This window comes from Plasmodium vinckei (assembly GCF_900681995.1).
Source record: "Plasmodium vinckei vinckei genome assembly, chromosome: PVVCY_11".
NCBI classification, from domain to species: Eukaryota; Apicomplexa; class Aconoidasida; order Haemosporida; family Plasmodiidae; genus Plasmodium; species Plasmodium vinckei.
In genome coordinates this window covers 1,530,203-1,549,856 of record NC_051303.1, presented here as the reverse complement: position 1 = coordinate 1,549,856, position 19,654 = coordinate 1,530,203, and the positions used below count along the sequence as shown (strand labels likewise).

The following is a 19,654-nucleotide window of genomic DNA, read 5'->3' as shown; positions in this document are numbered from 1 at the left end:
AAAATGTCAAACCTAACTAACTACATTTTTTGCAACATACAAAATAATTCGGTTTTGCCACGTACAAAATAATTCGGTTTTGACACACATAAGTAGGTATATTGCAACAATCTTTTATTTGGTTTGGCATATAGAATGTATTTTTTATAAGAATAATATATGAATTGATATTGGCAACTACTAATAAATAATATCCATTTCTACAACTCAACAAATTAGGTAATCCTTATAAAATAATGTACCACATAATATGCAATATTTTATTTATGCTGTCATTTTATTTTTTTAAATTTTTAAATTATTTTGAAAAGTATAACTTATTGATTGTGACTAAATAGACTTAATTTCCTAACCCCTTTAATATAAATTATAGTTTTATTTTTTCACATTTTTTTTTCAACTTAGTACAATAATAAAGTGCATATTTTTGTATAGAGACTAGACTTTTATTTGTAAGGGCATACTATATATTTATGCAAAATAGGAAAAGCAAAAAATGTAGTATATATATATGTTTATATGGTATATATAACTTCTTCTATTTAAATAAAATTTTGAATATTTAAAATATTTCCACATACTTGTTTATATGGAAAAATATGTGTATTATTATTTTTTTTTTTTAAATATATGCATTTTTTTTACATATAATTATATATATATATTTATGTATATATACATACCCATCGGATATATTTATATATTATATATATATGTATGTACTTATTTGCCCAGTATATTATTTATTAATTTTTTATTTTGCATATTTTGTAATTTTTACTGTTTTGATAGTTAAAAAATATAAACAAACAAAAGTTTTATACTTAACCCAAATTTCATAACATGCTTTACCACTTTTATTTCATGTATGCATATTCATATTATTTATATACTATATTTTATTTTTTTACATTTTAAAGGAAATATTATATTGTATAAATTTTTACAAGTTATAATTTGTATATAATGTAATATTTCATTTTTTTATTTTTTTATTTTTTTATTTTTTATTTTTTTTTTCATTTTATATTACATATTTACTATAAAGTGAAGAAAACATTTTAAGATCAGTACGAAAGTTTTATACCCCTATATATTAAACAAAATTGGTAAATAAAAAAATTAACAAAATGAAAAAATTACGTAGATCACTCTTTATTTAAGTATTTTTCAAAAGAGAGAAAAATATAAACGAGGAAATAAAGTGAAAAAAGTGAAGAAGTGAAAAAAGCAAAGTGAAAAAAAGCAAAGAAGTGACAAGGAAGAAATGCGTAGGAATACTCTTTCTTCCACCTGTTCACAAAAGTATATGCCAACTTATAAACATTTATAGATATATATATACAACATTTTCTCCTATAATTTTAAAGTACACTTTGTTTCTTTTTTATAATTAAAACAATATCATTGTAAACAGCAACTTTGTATACCGTTCTTTAGTTTGGCATATTTTTTTTTTCTTTACAATTTTATTATATTTTTACTTTATATACATATTTGTCTCTACACAGTGCACAAATATAATACTTATATAGTAAACATTTTTATTCTCAAAAAATTTGACAATATAAATAACTAATAAAAAAAAAAATATATATATATATATGCTGCACATATATTAAAATTGTATATATTTTTTATACTCTAAAAAATAAAAATGTTTTTTTCAAAAGAGAGGCGAGAAAATGAGGAAGATGGGAAACGAAGTTCAGGAACGAAAAATATGTCACATCATAAGAATAAAAAATATGTAAGGAATTTAAAACAACCATTATATAATAATAAATATATTAATAAATTTCAAAAAAGAAATAAAGATTTAAAAACAAAAAGGGGAGGTAATCCTAATTATGTATATAACAATGCATCAACAGATATAAACAATAATAATAAATCTAACCAATTCTATTTCAATAAAAATCTAATAAATAGAAATAATAAAGAAACACAAAACAGAACAAATGTATATAAAAAAAATTATTTTAATAATGATAATATTAATTATAACAGTTTAATAAATGCTCAAACACCAGTTTGTTCTATACATATAGACAAAACAGATGAAGAAATAAAAAAACAACTACAATATAGTGAAAACCTTAATTCACCAAAATACAATAATTCAAACAATGACTCTATAAATGAGGCATCAAATTTTGATTACCCAACATTTGTCGAAGAAATATTATTTACAACCAACATAGTTTTATTTACAGGAATACTTATTTTACCAACAAGTGATAAAATATTTCATAATTCAGATTTTGAAGGAAAAACAAATCCACTACCTAATGAATGCAATTTAAATATTTATATAAATATTGTTAATAAATATGATTCTCAATATTTTAAACAATTATTTCCTGTCTCTTATAATTTTAAAGGCAGACTTTTTTATGCAGTCTCTGATAATAATTCGGGTGTTGACTCAACATTATTAATTGATAAAATTATTATAAAGGGAAATTTTAAAACTCTTTCTCTCATAGTTTTGGGTCAATCCGAAGAAATCAATGAACCGTTAAGGTATGCTCTTGATTTAGTTTTATATGTATTCTCTTTCTACATACTATTTCATGTGCTATCTTGTTTTCCCCTTTTCAACCTTCTTTATCATTTTCCCTTTCATCTTTCTTTACAGATACCATCGTGAAAACCTCTATGACATAAACATGAAAACCAAAATTAACGAAGCAACAGTGGATGTTGAAAATGTTGAAGCAGAAAAAGATGATATATATTCTCCTAAAAAACCTGTATATATAAAGACTTATAATATAGCCAATTTAATGGAAGAAAATTATGACTTTGAAAAAAAACATTCAATTAATAATCATAAAAATTATGACAATAGTCAAATAGATGAACTAAATGAATTATCAACTTTTTCAAATATATTGGAAGAGGATTTTGTTAGAAATAATGTTCATCAAATAAATAAAAATAAAAAAAATGACAATGAAAATAATAACAGTAACAATATTGATGATAATTCCAAACCTAGTGAAAATGAAAAAGCAGAAGAAAATGCAAATAAATCGGATCAGGATGATCTAGATAAATCATGGGCATCAGATTTAAGTGACTCATCAACAGAAACTGATAATAATCAATTTATTCCTCCAGATAATGAATTAATTATAAAAATTTTAAATTGTTTAACAAATTTATATAAAAAAAAAAAAGAAATAAACAGAAATGATTTACCATTATATAAAAAAATAATTAAATATGGAGCAATGTGGTTATTTTATATATATAAAAATATTAAAGCGGATGAAGATAATTTTTTATTTAATTATTCAAATTACACACAAATAAAAATATGTGATATATTAGGATGTTTATTAGTTTTAAGAAGAATTGCTTTATATCCAAATTTAGCAAAATATATAATACACCTTCAAGTTAATTCAAATTTAATTCAAATTGATCGTAAACATCCCCACATTCTTATTTATTTAATTGACATCCTTAGCATTGATGGCGTTTATTTTTTGTCTTCCTGGAAAATTAAAACGTCCATATTAAAAACTATCATTGCATTAATATCGGATTATTATGTTATGAATCTTTTCTGTAATTATGTAAGTTGAAAAAAAAAAAAACAATAATTTTTCCTAACATTTTTTATTTTGTGATTTTGTATAATAGTGTTAATATGATACATATACAATAGTAAGGCATATTTATTGATCTATATGTCTAACACACTCATTTATATTTTTTTTGTCTTATAACTATTTTTTTAATGTATATATTTATTGTTTATAATATGATAATTTTTTAGTGTTATTTTATTATATGCTTTATAAAAGCAGTCAAAATTTGTGCTTATGCCTATATATTTTTTCGTATCATATTTGATTTGTGGCATGATGCTTATTTTGTTTTAGTAATTATTCTTCTCATATTAATACTTTATTTATTTCCTATTATGTACACACTGCTCTATATGCATGTACATACAATTTTCTAACTATTTGATTTATGTTTTTTTACATTGTTTCCGATTTTCGCTTGATATGATTTACACCTTTTTTTGTATACAACACATACAATTAAACACACATTTTAGGCGATTTTCAAAAATAAATAGAGAAAATATTTATACATTTTTTTACCTGTTTTAGTTCATATATTTGTTTTCTTTATGCATGTCCATATATATATATTCTTTATAATTTTAAAGGAAATAAATACAATTTTATTGTATAAACGACAATTTATAAGTATACATTTTTTATGCCTTTTTTTATTTTGTCAATTTTTAGGTGGATGAAAATAATGAAACCTTGTACACAAAGCTACTTGCTTTATCTTCCAACAAAAAAATGAAAAGGTAAAACTATTTATTCATTTTTGTCAGCTAAAAATATCACACACATTTTTTTTTTCTGTACGTTCATAATTTTTTTTTCTTTTTTTTTTTTTTATCATCGATTTTAATAGATATAACATAAAAAGGCTACTTGGAATAATAATGTGTAGAGTTAAACTTTATGATGAAATAAATAAATTTGAGAACAGCGTTATGGATATAATAACTCATAGAGAGGATTATAAAAATAGTCTTTTTAATGAAAATATAATTTCTAAATTAATTTACGAATTAAAAAATATACATAAAGAATTATATCAACATTCTTGTAATCCTGAAAGCAAAAATAGCTGTTATGATATTTTTTATGAAAATGAAATATTTATTAATGAAGAAAATGAACAAAATTATAACTATTATTACACATATAAATTGCATAATTATATGCTATCCTACTTAGAAAAAAGTCAATTTTTTAACATGTTTTTGTACATTTTAAAAGAGTTTGAAAAACATATAAAAAACATATTATTTTTAAATTCGTATGATATATCTTTTATTACAACTCTCAATGATTTTATATTTTATCTCCTGAACTGTTCAGGTGGAATAAATTTATTAGTCAATTATAATATAGAAATGTATAAAAAAACGTACATAAATATTTGTCTAATTATAAATAAAAAAATGAAACAATTGAACAGTAATATAAATAATAAAAATGAGCAAGGCGAAGATGCCGACGAAAATGATAAAAATTCAATCAATAATAATAACGAAAATTTTACAAATATTAATGAAGAAAATAATTCCAACCAAAATAATGATAGTGAAAAAGAACAAGGTGAAAACGAGTCTAACAATAATTATGATTATGATGACCCATATAATGAAAATAAACAAAATAATATAAATGACAACATAAATCAAATGAAAAATTCAGGAGATCCAGAATATATATCCCCTGAAAATAATAATTCTACATTTATTCAAAACAAAAAAGATGAAGATCTAAATAAAGAAACAATTAACAATTTGAATGAAAAAAAAGAAAAAAAAATTTTATATAATGAAAAGAATTTTTTTTATGACAACTTAAAATGTATATATACATATAATGACATTTTAAGAAATAAAGATATTTCAGATATATATTATTTAAATGGATATAATTATAAAGATATGAAAAATACTCGTAATTCTTGTTCATATGTTTTATGCTCTATAATAGCATTTTATAAATCAAATTTATTAATTAATAATTTTTTTAAATCAGAAGAAAATATTTCACTAGATTATTTAAAAATGTTTAGTGTCCTTTCTGCATATCCACTATTTAAATCGGCTATGTGTAATAATACAAACATTTTAAACTTTTTAATACACCTCACACATTTGTTATACTATTTTATTTATTTGGAAAAACAATATGAAGAAAGCAATCCATCAAACTCTCAAACTATTAAGTTAAAGAAGAATGCAAAGGATGGAAATACCAACTCTACGAACTTTTTTGTGCCCAATCAACTAGACAAATCCGAAACCAATTTGATGTTGAAAAGTGGCAAAAATAAATTTCACAAAAAAATTTCCAATGAATATATTTTAGTAGCTATTAAATATATTTTAAGTATAATTTATAATTTAATATTTTATGACAATTCAGGATATTTTATTTTTCATTCTGGATACTCGATTTTTGTATGTTTAGAAGAAATTAAAAATTTAACTGGTGAAATTAAAAAAAATAAAGACTATTATTTTGGTACATTAAATTGTAAAAATTTAAATAAATTTTTTTTAAAGGATTATATAAGTAATGATAAAATTCTTTTTAAAAAATATTTTATAATGTATGAAAATTTAAAAGGTCTTTATACAGATTTATATAAATATGAAAAACAAAAATTTAATGAAATGGACATACAAAAAAGAAAAGATATCCATAAAAATGCAATGCTCGAATTTTTACGTAAATATGACAAGTCATCAGCTAGCGAAGAAAATAATAAATATTCTAATTCTATCCTGATTGATAACATTTTATCAGTATATCAAGAGAATCCATTTTTTAATTTCCTTCCACTAAAATCGTGCTATACCCCAAATGTTTGTAAAATTATTGAAGCCTTGAGAATTGAAAAAGATAAATATATTTTAAAAAAATCGAAAGAATTAAATAACTATAATTGCAAATTAAACAATGATATATATATAAGTAATTCTTCAAAAAGTTGTACTAGATTAGGGACAAATATAAATGACCAATATATAGAATTGCTAGAAGAATTTGATGATAACATTATTAACACTATTAATTCAAGTAGTACAATAGCTGGAATTGATACTACAAATCCTAATATAAATCCCTTATCTATTCTTCCTACTGTTTCAACAATTTCAAGTCGTGGAAATAATGCAAATACCAAGATAGGGTATTACCCCATTTTACCTCTAAACTTGTTATATTATTACATGAACCTATGTCCCAATATCAGTTATTTTTCTAATCTATACAAAATTGATAGTGAAAATGAATCACAACATGATGAGAGCGAATATAATGAGAATGTAGAAAAGGAGGATATACAAGATGATGATATAAATAATGAAAACAATAAATATGGTTTATTTTTTTATGACAATTTGATATATAATAATTATATATGTGTTAAAAATTGTAAATTAGATGAAAAAAATCAACCAATTGCTAGCCAAACAAATTCTCCAAAATTTTCTCATCAACCAAATAGCCATTTTTTTAACGAGATTGATAAAAATTATAAAAAAGCAGAATATTATTTAAAATCAATAAATTATATAAATAAATATGATGAGAATAATTATAAAAATATAGGATCACAAATATATCTAGCTAATAATCTTGAATTTATAATAAAATTAATTAATAAAAGTATATTTTTTTTAAATATTAATACCTTAAAATTAGCCCTAATTAATTTCAATAAATTAAGTGGTAGAAATCTTTGTAAGATAATAAAAAATCGTTTAAAAACATTAGATTTTGTAAAAAGTATTTTAAATGTTCTTTTTAATTTTTTTTATAATTTAACTGCAATATCAAAATATCAAACAATAGCTATGTTAAAGTCATATAGAAATCACGAACTATTTTATTCTCTTTTATATTTACTAAATAAATTACTTAGCTTTAATGATTGGATAGGATCAAATAATATATCAGAATATAATCATCATAGTTCTATATTTACTTTAAGATATAATATCATATACATTTTAAGAATATTTTATTTATGGTTTAATAATACATCAGATAATCAATCATTTCTTTTACGTTCAATTTTAAGGTATACTAGAATTTTACCTTCGTTTAATGTTTCAGGAATGTTATTATTATTAATTTTTTTTGATTTTAAAAACATTTTTCCAGAATATATTTATTCTTTTTATTTGTCTAAAAATCTAAAAAATATTTGTTATGACAATAGTACATCTACTAGCCAATATGATGATTCACAAATAGACAAACCTGATTCGGAAGATTCAGAAATATTTGATTCCCCTTTTGAAAGTGAAACAGATGCACAATACTTTCAAAGTAGTTCCAATGAAGGTTCGGAAAATGAAGACATCCTAAATACAGTAGCCTCTAAAAAGAGCCAAGTAAACGATGACAAGGCAAAGAAAACAAGAAAGGGAAGACCAAAAAAAACAAAAAATAAAAAAGGCACTAACACTAGTGATGAAGAAAATAATGTAACTAACCAACCAGACGAAAATGCAAATAATTTATCAACCTATGATGGAGAAGAAATAAATAAATTCAAATTAGAACTTATTAATAATTATGAAAATTTGGAAAATCGTCTCTTTGAAAAAAGTGAAAATTTAAATGATGAAACAAATTCAAATAAAGATAATAGATACGAATTTTCTAACTATTCTAAAATGTTGAATAATAATTATACAGGACTTTATAGTGACACTGAAGCAGATAATGAAAAATCGGATACAGACAATGAAAGTTCCAAAGATGAAAATTTTGATTTTACAGAACAAAATAAATATGGAGAAGACGATATAAATAATAATGGATTAAATAAAAAAAAGTTAGAACAAATTATTTTATATTGTAAAATTGAAGATCCATATAATGTCTCAAATAGTACAGGAACAAACACAAACAATACAATAGAAAATGATAGAAATAATATAGATAAAGATAAACAAATGCTTTATATGTGTTGCTCTATAAATACTACAAAACGCATAATTAATGATCAATTTTCAAAGGAGTATCGAATTTTAAATTTAAATTTTGCAGAGGATGAATATGAAAACACATTTTATTTCACAAATTATCATAATCGAATTACAAATAATTATTTATCCTATATAGGAAATTTAAATATAAATTTTACAGACATTAAAGATGTAAATGCTCAAAAAAGTGCAAACCTTATTAATATAGAAATTGAAAATTCATTAATCCCCCCACCACCAAATACAATAGACCCAACTAAAAATATTCACACCTCTCTAGACAATAGTATGTATAAAAATTATATTGGCAATAGTACACGGGGTATTTCATTTTTATCTTCCATAAAGGGGTCTATAAAAAAAGGTAAAAACAGGTTTGATAATAGCGATATTTCTAACAACCAAATAAGTCCATACCCTATACAAAACTTCTTAATAGATAACGAAGTAGATAATGTAGAAAATATTTTTAATGCCTTAAGGAATGATGAACATATATATGATGAACATATAAATATTAGATATTTAAAAAAAAAAGAAAAAGAAAAAGTAATTTTAATAAAAAAAGAATTAAAAAATAGAGAATATATAAATTTCGAAGATATATGTGATTATATTAATTTTATACTTCGAATAGGAAAAAGTAATAATGTAATATCTAGATGTTTAAGTGCCCATTGTTGTGTTGTATTTATAAATCATAGAATACCAATTTTTTCAATTTTATTTAAACATATTGAAGATGTAATATCCAATTTAATTTCAATAAGTTTGCTTAATCAAAATGAAGACGATGATAATAATACAACAATATGCATGAATAAAATTAATTACTTTTCTTTTTACTCATATAATAATAGTCAATCAAATAGTATATACTATACATATAATCAAGAGTTATATATATTAAAGGAATTATGTAACTTATTTTGTTTTGTACTTGATATTTTAAAAATTTGTTTTTTTAATAATTATAAAAATAGCTATAATAAATTAATTAAAATTTTATATTTACCATCTAACAAATTATTAAATATAATTCAAAATCTCATTATCAAACTTAAAAATATTTTCCCACAAGAATTAATCAGATTTATTATTAAAATTACAGCCACTATATTTCAAGGATATATATATATTTTTTTCCTATACTTCACAAAGCATGCTGTCATGTATAACGAATTTTCTTCCATACCTACAAACAAGCAAAGCAATGCACATTGTCAAAGTGGCAAGACAGACACTTTGTTTATTCATAGAGATATTTTTATTAATGAAAAACAAAATGCATTTTTACGCTCACAAGAAGGGAACACACTAAATGAATCAGAAAATGACCAAGCCGAATCCGAAACAAAAGCAAATAATAAAGTGCAAGAGCATAAACAAGTTTTCTTTTCATGCCCTAACTATATAAAATATATAAAATTTTTTTTTAAATATTATTTTGATCTAATTAATACAAAAAATATTGTTAATAATAATAATAAAGATATAATTTATAAATATTCAGGTTATATTAATTTAAAAACAGTTACTATGTCCTTATCTACAATTTATGAAATTATCAAAAATAAAGTTATATATTTTTTCATATTTTTTAAAGTTGAAAAAAAATTAGAAAATCTTTTCTTCAAATATATTCAAACACATAAAGACCAAAACAAAATTGTTACACTATTTACAAAAGTTAATAATCAATCTGTTCAAATTGATCAATTAGATAAGTTATATGATAAAGAAAATGATTATATCCATACCTTTAATTTTTTTTTAAAGCTTAATAAACATATAAACATATCCAATTTAATTGAATTTTTCTCATTTTATTTTGATATTATTCAAGATAGCTCCAATAAAAATTCATATAAAATAATCGAATTATATGAATACTTAAATATTATAGATATTATATTAAATATAGTTATACAAATTATTAATTACAATTTTAATTCACTCTTCATACTTATACACCTTTTTCAAAATAATGATCAACAGTCAATCAAATTATTAAATCGAATAAATCAAATGTATAAAATTTGCAAAATCGAAGACGATCAAAAAGATATTTACACTAATCTAGATGTAAAAAAATACAGACAAAAATATTTTAAGTCTTTATGTAAATTTGCTAAGTATATACTAAATTTTAAAAGAAATTTTTTAACCTCATTATTGAATACTTTACGTAATTTACATCAATTTATTTTAAACACATCTAACCAAACAACTCAAAATAAACCCAATTCAGAATCCACTTCAAACGTAGAACCCGATTTAGTCAACCCTCAAAATGATACAGAAAATGTAATAGATAAAGATAAAAGTAATTCTCTTATTATTTTTGCAAATTCAATTTTAACTATTATAAATAAGTTAGAACATATTAAAACAAAAGTACTAAATTTAGATACAGCATATATTCCAAACATTACGTTTAAAAATTTTATTTTATTTATTTGTTATGACCTTGACGAGTTACATAATTTATATAAAGAAGAATCCGTAAAAAGAAAAACAGAATTTGATTCGGTTCCAAATGAAAATGATGACTCAGTTGGCGTGTTGAAAAGAAGGAAGATGGACGAGGCAGGAAATGAAGAAGCAGAAAATGAAGAAGCAGAAAATGATGAAGCAGAAAATGATGAAGCAGAAAATGATGAGGTTGAAAATGAAGAAGTAGACGATAACAAGGAGGAGGGAACTGCCAATTTAACAGAGTGTAATGATAAACCTGAAGAAGGTTATACATTGACAAAAAATTACTCGTTTTATTTTGAAAAAATGTATAATGAAAAAGATTTTATGATAAATAACAGATCCTTATTTAATAAGTTATGTGAAGTTTTTTATTCAAAATTTTTTTTAAATAAAGTAACAAAAGCATATGAATCCCATCAGCATTTAGATAATAATTATTTAACTACTATAAAAAATATTAACCTTAGTAATTTCAATCCATCTCTTAATAAAAAGCTATATGATTATTCTTCTCATTTATTTTCTGATATATTGTCAAAAATATATTTATATGAAAATGATGAAGATAAAAAAAGTTTTACATTATTTAATTTATCACAACAAAATAAATCAAAAGAAATTGATCAAACACATTCTTTATATAATTATATTAATATATTAAAAGAAGAATATAATAAAATTCAAAAAAAAAAAAATGAATTACTATCTCTACAATTATCTCAAGCAAAAACTAAACAATATAATAAAAGGACTGATAAAAATGCTTTTGACGACCACTTTAGAAATAGAAAAACCATATCCTCTAGGGCCCCTTCAAAACATGTTGATGATTATGAAGCAGAAAAAGCTAATGCAAATCAAACAACAACAAATAATGAAAATGAAAATGAACAAAATGATGAAAATAAACAAATAAGTGGTGAACAACCTGAACAAGCTATTGGTGAAAATTTAGCTAGCCAAGAAAAAAAAAATAATTCAAATATGTTTAGAAATTCTAGTCTTTCTAATTCTGGAGATATGGAAGGAAATCATATGAACAATTTTAATGAGGATGATAATTTTGGAAAAAATCAAAAAAAAATACAAAAAAAAAATATTAATTATTCAGCTAAAACAAATATAAATGATTATAATAATGACGAGGAAAATGAAAACATGAATGAAATAGATGAAAATAATCCATATAATAATAATGAAGCAACTTATCAAAATACACAAAACGCATCTGACACTAATGAATCACTAAATAAAGCATCACAATTTGAAGACTGTACATGTTATAAATTTAATTTATTAGGATGGAAAGAATTTTCAGAAGATGGCCATAAAAATGATTTAGATGTTTGCAAAATTGTTAATAAACCAACACTATTAAAAGATCCAAGAATAAAAATGAAATTTCTTAGAATTTTAGATAGACACAAAAATATTAAAGACATTTTTAAAAAATTAGGTGTCGATATAAAATAATAGCCAAAAAAAATATGAAATTAATCAAATTGACAATATAAATATATCACCAAATTTTTTCTTTATCCTAATAAGAAACTAATTACTCCCCTTTCTTATATCATTATGATTTTCTACATAATTTACATTTAATGCTTGTGCATGGGTACTTTCCACACACACCCTTGTATCGAATATAATTTATTGTTTGTTTTTTTTTTTTTTTAAATTTTTTGTGTTATGAAGTTTTTTACATATAAAGTATACCATTTTATGATACTACAAAAACATCAAACAAAAAAATAAAAACAAAAAATATATAATAAAACGTATAATAAATAATAGCAAATTTTCGGTACATTTGGCTGCCTCAATTTAAATGGCTTAACAAAAAAGGAAGCCATACCTCCTTTTCTAATATATGACCCTCTAATAATTTACTCTTTCCTTCACTTCCTCCATTTCAAATGTTTTGTATTCATCTCATCGTTAGGCTTTAATAATCTCCAGACCTGAGGTTTGAGAAGATGTAATTTTTTCTCATACTGGTTTAGAATATTTTTATTATTCTTTCGGTCTATATAAGTCAATTTTGATGTCATCCCCGAATAATTACAAAGTGAATAACCTGCTTTTAAAATGTTTACTAACTTTGTTAAAGATATAATTGCAGGTGTAATAAAACCCAATGATTTCATAAAAGCCTCTTCATTAAAATTTCCATCTTTTTTTAATTTTTCAAAATATAATTTTAATGATTTATCATTATTTAATGCTGTTGTATTAAATGGGTAAATCAATGGATATGCTAATCTAGTCTGTAATAAATTTACAAGCATATTTATACGGGTTATTAAAAGTAGTAATCTCTTTTCTTTATTTATGTTATTCATTGTTATAATCTTATCTTCTACTATCCAAATGTGTTATGCATTTTTCAAACCTTTGGTGAATAAAACTACCAAAAGAAATATTAAAAAAAAGTAAAAAATAAACGAAAAAAAAATTACTATATTATGATGGAAAAATAAAAAAAATTCATAATTTTAATCAATTTTTTATTTAGCTACTTAAAAATATAGAGGAAAAAATAAATGAACTTAAACACTAGTTCTATCCATTTACCAATTCTTGGGGAATACACTTTGACATATCTTTCAAATTAAAACAATAGTAGAAACAATATTAGCAATGAAAATTATATCACATAACATAAAGAGTTTGTATAGTTTGAAAAATAAAAAATCAAATAAAAAAAAAATACACATAAACATAATATAGATTAAACTTAAAATATATACTCTAAAAATGTTATTTTTTGTAAAAAAAAAACAAGTACCCACATTTTATATCATTTTACGGAAGCATATTTACATATATAGTTACATCCTTATTTTTGTTTTTCATTTTACACCAAACATATATTATAACTATATATCTTTCAACATGTTTGAAAATTTTACAATTATTTATTTTAAATAGCTTACGTTACTATTATTGATATCATAGACTATCTCATTGAATTACTAAAAACAATTATAAGCATGGATATGCAAAAACATCTAATATCCATCTACCAATATATATATGTGATAACATTGCATATTCCACCATCCTATGAGTTCCATTAATCTTAGTAAATCCTATCACCATATTTATCTCTTCCCCCTCAATAATTTATAGCCATATATCTTATTTGTATTATTATTTCAACATGTAAACATAAAGAACTAGCATATAAATATAAGTTTATATATGAACATTTTCTTCCTCTTCCCTTTTTTAATTCATATAAAACGCCGTAATTAGAACTTCTAATTTCGTATGTGCCTCATATCCTTAAAAGATTTATAATCATCATCCGATGTTCCGTTATATAATTTACTACCCAAATGTGTTTCTTCTCTTTTTAAAATGTGTAATAATGATTTAGCAGATTCCCTTATTTTTGTATAGGCAGATGAAGTCTCTTTAATCGTTCTATCATATTCTAAACGTGTTTGCATTTTTTTAGTTATACTATTACATACTTCTTGTAATTTTTCATTTAACAAGGCTATCTCTTTTTGTATTCTCTCTTTATCGTCTTCCTCATGTAGATTTAAAAAAAAAATAAAAATATATTTTATGATGGTAAAATGACAAAGTTAAAGGAACATATAGAATGGGAATATGGTATGAACAGGCATGCAACCAAAGAAAATGATGTATCGATAGTCACAAAATGAAAAAGGTTTAAAAACAAATGCATGAACATGAATCAGCGTTTTTACTTTCTTCTTTATTTTGTTGTACCTTTAATATTTGTTCGTGTATGTTTTGCCTTTTTGTTCTTAATATTTCAATACATTTAGATAGCTCATCTTCATTCTTTATGAGAGGCATACTTTTTTTATGATCCATTTTTAACATAAATGCTTCAAAGTTCGGAAGTTATACAATTAAAAGACATAGATATATTCTTGCTTATTGCTACTTTTTTGTTGAACATATATATAACAAAATTGGCTATGTAATTTATTTTAAAAGTAATACTAAACAAAACTAGACATCTTATATTTTTACATTCAAAAATATATGCACATATAGGATGCATTTCAAAATTGTTATAATATTTAATTGAATAACTGATTTATCAGAGTTGTTTAAAATTATAATTGATCTAATTAAAAAATAAATGGCAAAAAATGTAATAAAAAAAAATTGTGTAAAAATAAATGATAATGAATTAACAAGAACATAAAAAACAATACTCTCTTTTCAGTAGAACAATCAATTACAATATCATCGATTTTCTTCTATCTTGTTTTATTTCATTGTTGTTTTGTTTTAATATTTTTATAATTATATTTTATTTCCCCCCTTTTTTATCCATTGTTTTTTTTTTTCTATCATATATACATGCACCAAAATTTCCAATTTATCATTAATTAAAAACATTATCTATAAAATGGAAAATGGTATTTAATAAAAATAATAATAATAATAATGATAAATAAAATAAAAAAATATTTATGAATGTTAATAAAATATAACATAAAATATTCTCAAATATGTATAAAATATATGCATATATATACACACATGTACAGAATATTTCTTCACTTTTTTATGAACAGTACATAATTTATTTTTTGCTAAGCATATTAATTTAACTAAAAATTAAAACAACAAACTTATTTATATTTCATGTACATGTAAAATTTGGAACTTTTTTTTTTACAGCTATAAAAATTGAAAAAAAAGACAGCAATTTATATTTCATTCATAATATTTTAATAAAAAAAAATGAATTGTACATATTTTAATTTTAATTAAAAACAATCATATAATAATTAAATTAATCATCATATTTTTTTAAATAATTCTAAATCAATATGTTTAATAAATATAAAATGGTAAGACACCTTAATGGTGATAATTATTTATTCATTTTTTTGGATGTTGGCTTATTATTTATTTTTTATTCGTTTCAAATTAAATGTTAACATAGGTTAAAAAAACAAAAAAAATAAAACAAACAAAAAAGTTGTGCAATTGCATCATGCAGTATAAAAAAATAATAATAAAACGACTAAAGAGGTGTTGTTTTTTTCAATTTATTTTCATTAATTTTTTTCGTAAAATGGTCATTCATGTGTCCCATAACACTTTTTATGTGATCAGATAAATTTGGATGATCCATAAATATTTCAATACTTTCGTCACTGCTTTTAATATCGTTAATTGTCCCTATAATGGAAGAACATTCAAAAGTCTTTTTGTCATTAACAAATGTGGTAGATTTTATTAATTTTTCATAACAATCCTTATTCACATTGATATCAGTATTTGTAGCATCATCTTTAGTAGCACTCATTTTATTGGCTAGTTTTTATTAATGGGAAAATATATATTTATACCCTTTGCGTGAATTAAACAATTTGAGGAATATATGTATATATTTTATTAGCACACGAAAATTCCTAAAAATCTACCTTTTTTACGAGATAATTTTTACATATAAATGTGGAATGCAATAAAATGGTTAATTATTATTATTATATAGACAATATATGAATATATACAATATATGGTGTTCCTATTTGTATAGGCTTATATTACAAATATACAAAAAAATTTTTAACAATATACTCAAAATATTACATAATACGGTTTATATCATGTTCTTTACAAAATAACTTTTTTCAAATTGAATATAATAATTATTATTCTTCATTAAATAGCAAAACTCAGCTTGTTCTGTTTACCTATAATTTCGTTTGTTATAATAAAAGTATATATGCATATACAAATAGATATAAATTATTCTTAAGATATAGATATTTTGAATAAATTAAGAAATTCGTATGTGCTGATTCCTTAGAATTTTCATGAGCATTACCAACACAGGCATACAACTATGAACAACCCTATTGGCAAACTATTTTTTTTAAATCACATGGCATATGCATAATATAAACAAAAGTATAATAAAAGAATATGCTTTATTTCAAATATACCTATTTTATCATTAAAACTGATGTTTTTAAACCATTTTTGTCAATTTAATATATTTAGATTTGCTTCATTATGCATTGGTCCCTTTTATTTTATCCGTTTTTATTTATATTTTTAATAATAAATCTTCTCAACAAATATAAACATGTTATTTTTTTATAAAATTTTTCATTCTATAATTACACTTTAAGGTATTAAAATATCCCTAAATCTTTTATTAAAATTTATTTATTTTATAGGCACCATTTATGCATAAACCCATATATAAAATGCGGTATATAGATATTAATATTCATAAACTTTATGACTTATTTTTCAATCCTTATTTTAAGCTATTTACTAAGCCTATACCAAATAAAAATATTCGCATACTAACTGGTGAACCGTATTAAAGGGTCAAAAAATGTATATAAATTATGCATATATATTATGTATAATATATAACATATATGGGTTTGCAATTGCCCTATTTTTGGCACTGCGTAGTGATGAAAGTTATAAGCGCTTCTCAAGTATTACCCAGTGATTAATAAGTAAATATATATATATATATAATATTATATTATATATATAATATATTATATATGTCAATATTTATTATAGTAACAGGCATTAAAGCGTTGTGGGAAAAATTAATTATATATATTATTTTTTATATATAAGCAAAAAATAAAAATAAGGCGGAATTAATATTTGCCAACATTTTTATATATTCATAATATATCCATATAATATAATATATTATTATAAACCGAATTTATAAGCATGCATATATAATATATTAAAATTTTTTTTAATTTGCTAAAAAATATATATAATAAAATATATAATATTTTTATTTAATTTATATACAAAAAAAAAGCTAGTATACTAATATCCACAATATTACATAAAATTTAATTATTTAACAAGAAAAGGAAAATAAATAAATATATATAAACTTTTATAAAAGTTAAATTATAAATTGATTTATTTTTTCAGAATTTCAACAATCGATTTTATATTTTTATATTTTTTTCAAATTATTTACTTTTTACATTTACGAAAATGCAAATCTTTGTAAAAACATTAACCGGAAAAACAATTACTCTTGATGTTGAACCATCAGATACAATTGAAAATGTTAAAGCAAAAATCCAAGATAAAGAAGGAATTCCCCCTGATCAACAAAGATTAATTTTTGCTGGAAAACAATTAGAAGATGGCAGAACTTTATCTGACTATAACATTCAAAAAGAATCAACCTTACATTTGGTAATATATTTAATATCATACTATATAATTATGCTAATTATATCAAAAAAAGGATAAAAAAATATGAGGGGAAAATTTTATAAAATTTTTTATTTTATTATTTTACATATTTGATGGTTTTAGAGAATATAATATACACGTGTATATACCCTTCTCTATGCCATCATTTGCTTCCTTACTATTCACAAGCAAAATAAATATGTGTGATGTGCTTGTTAATTTTTTTCCCTCATATTTTTTTATTAATAATGAAATATACAAACAAATGTTCCCGTACACTTATATGACATGCTCATTCATTTTATCATTTTATCATTTTCTTATTTCTTCATTTTATCATTTTCTTATTTCTTCATTTTATCATTTTCTTATTTCTTCATTTTTTATTTCCTCATTTTTTCATTCCCCAGGTTTTAAGACTCAGAGGAGGAGCTATCGAACCATCCTTAGCCCAATTAGCACAAAAATATAACTGCCAAAAATTAATATGTAGAAAATGTTATGCCCGTTTACACCCAAGAGCCACAAATTGCAGAAACAAAAAATGTGGACGAACAAATCAATTAAGACCAAAAAAGAAACTCAAATAAACTAATAAAATTGGAACTATCAAAAAAAAACTTGTTTTTATATTTCAACAATATGCAAGTTGTGTTTTTTTTTTTTTTTTTTTATCCTTTATAAAAGAAAAAATTGAAACAAAATCAGAGAAGTGTAGAAATAAAAAATATATATTTTTTTCTTTTTATAATTATGATATATTTTTTTAATATTACTGTATACTATATATGTCGTATGCTTTTCATGAATTTTAAGATAATATCATATATCAAAATATATTTTTACTGTAATTTATATGCATATTTTATTTTAGCGGTTATTTATTATATAAGAAAAAAACATTATACAGTAATATAATAATGTTAGTAAAAAGAAAAGAAATTTATATACATATCTATATGATATATTAGCATTTTGAGTGTTCAAAACTTAAGAACTCTATAAACAAACAATTAAAAAAATAATAATAAATGTTATGAATAAATAAATTAAAAACAAATGGAAAAATACCAGTTTGTATATATATTAAAAAGCGGAAAGAAATATCCACATTTATATGTTATGCAAAAATATATCAACATATAAAAAATTACAAACTACAAAACTAAAAGTGTGTAATTTATAATTAAAGAAAATAAAAAAAATTAATTTGCGGATCATGTTTATATGAATATATTCAATTATTTTATAAGCAATTAACAAATGGTATTTAAATAATAATTTAGTAAAATATCCCCATTCTTTTCTTACTAAATATTTAATAAAGAGTGAAAAAAAAAGTATATATTTTTTCTCATGGTGTGTGCCTGTAAAAGGCTACAAATTATTACTTTCCCAATT

The 19,654-nt window shown here is 21.7% G+C and overlaps 5 protein-coding genes across 5 annotated transcripts; 2 read left to right on the top strand and 3 right to left on the bottom strand.

Moving 5' to 3' along the window:
• Window positions 1-1,657: 1,657 nt before the first annotated feature.
• Window positions 1,658-12,520, top strand: PVVCY_1104320 (conserved Plasmodium protein, unknown function; the record flags this gene model as incomplete). The annotated part of the gene is made up of 4 exons (XM_008625948.2): window positions 1,658-2,526; window positions 2,642-3,587; window positions 4,275-4,342; window positions 4,453-12,520. 4 exons carry the CDS (start codon window positions 1,658-1,660, stop codon window positions 12,518-12,520), a joined length of 9,951 nt encoding a protein of 3,316 aa, XP_008624170.2.
• Window positions 12,521-12,948: 428 nt separating this feature from the next.
• On the bottom strand, window positions 12,949-13,392 carry PVVCY_1104310 (conserved Plasmodium protein, unknown function; the record flags this gene model as incomplete). Its single annotated transcript, XM_008625949.1, has 1 exon — window positions 12,949-13,392. The coding sequence occupies one exon, from the start codon at window positions 13,390-13,392 to the stop codon at window positions 12,949-12,951; it is 444 nt and encodes a 147-aa protein (XP_008624171.1).
• Window positions 13,393-14,313: 921 nt separating this feature from the next.
• Window positions 14,314-14,911, bottom strand: PVVCY_1104300 (DIP13 homolog, putative; the record flags this gene model as incomplete). Its single annotated transcript, XM_037634569.1, has 2 exons — window positions 14,314-14,585; window positions 14,773-14,911. The coding sequence occupies 2 exons, from the start codon at window positions 14,909-14,911 to the stop codon at window positions 14,314-14,316; spliced, it is 411 nt and encodes a 136-aa protein (XP_037490655.1).
• A 1,162-nt stretch (window positions 14,912-16,073) lies between these two features.
• Window positions 16,074-16,358, bottom strand: PVVCY_1104290 (conserved Plasmodium protein, unknown function; the record flags this gene model as incomplete). Its single annotated transcript, XM_008625951.1, has 1 exon — window positions 16,074-16,358. One exon carries the CDS (start codon window positions 16,356-16,358, stop codon window positions 16,074-16,076), a length of 285 nt encoding a protein of 94 aa, XP_008624173.1.
• A 1,688-nt stretch (window positions 16,359-18,046) lies between these two features.
• Window positions 18,047-18,843, top strand: PVVCY_1104280 (ubiquitin-60S ribosomal protein L40, putative; the record flags this gene model as incomplete). Its single annotated transcript, XM_008625952.1, has 2 exons — window positions 18,047-18,253; window positions 18,664-18,843. The coding sequence occupies 2 exons, from the start codon at window positions 18,047-18,049 to the stop codon at window positions 18,841-18,843; spliced, it is 387 nt and encodes a 128-aa protein (XP_008624174.1).
• Between the last annotated feature and the right edge of the window lie 811 nt (window positions 18,844-19,654).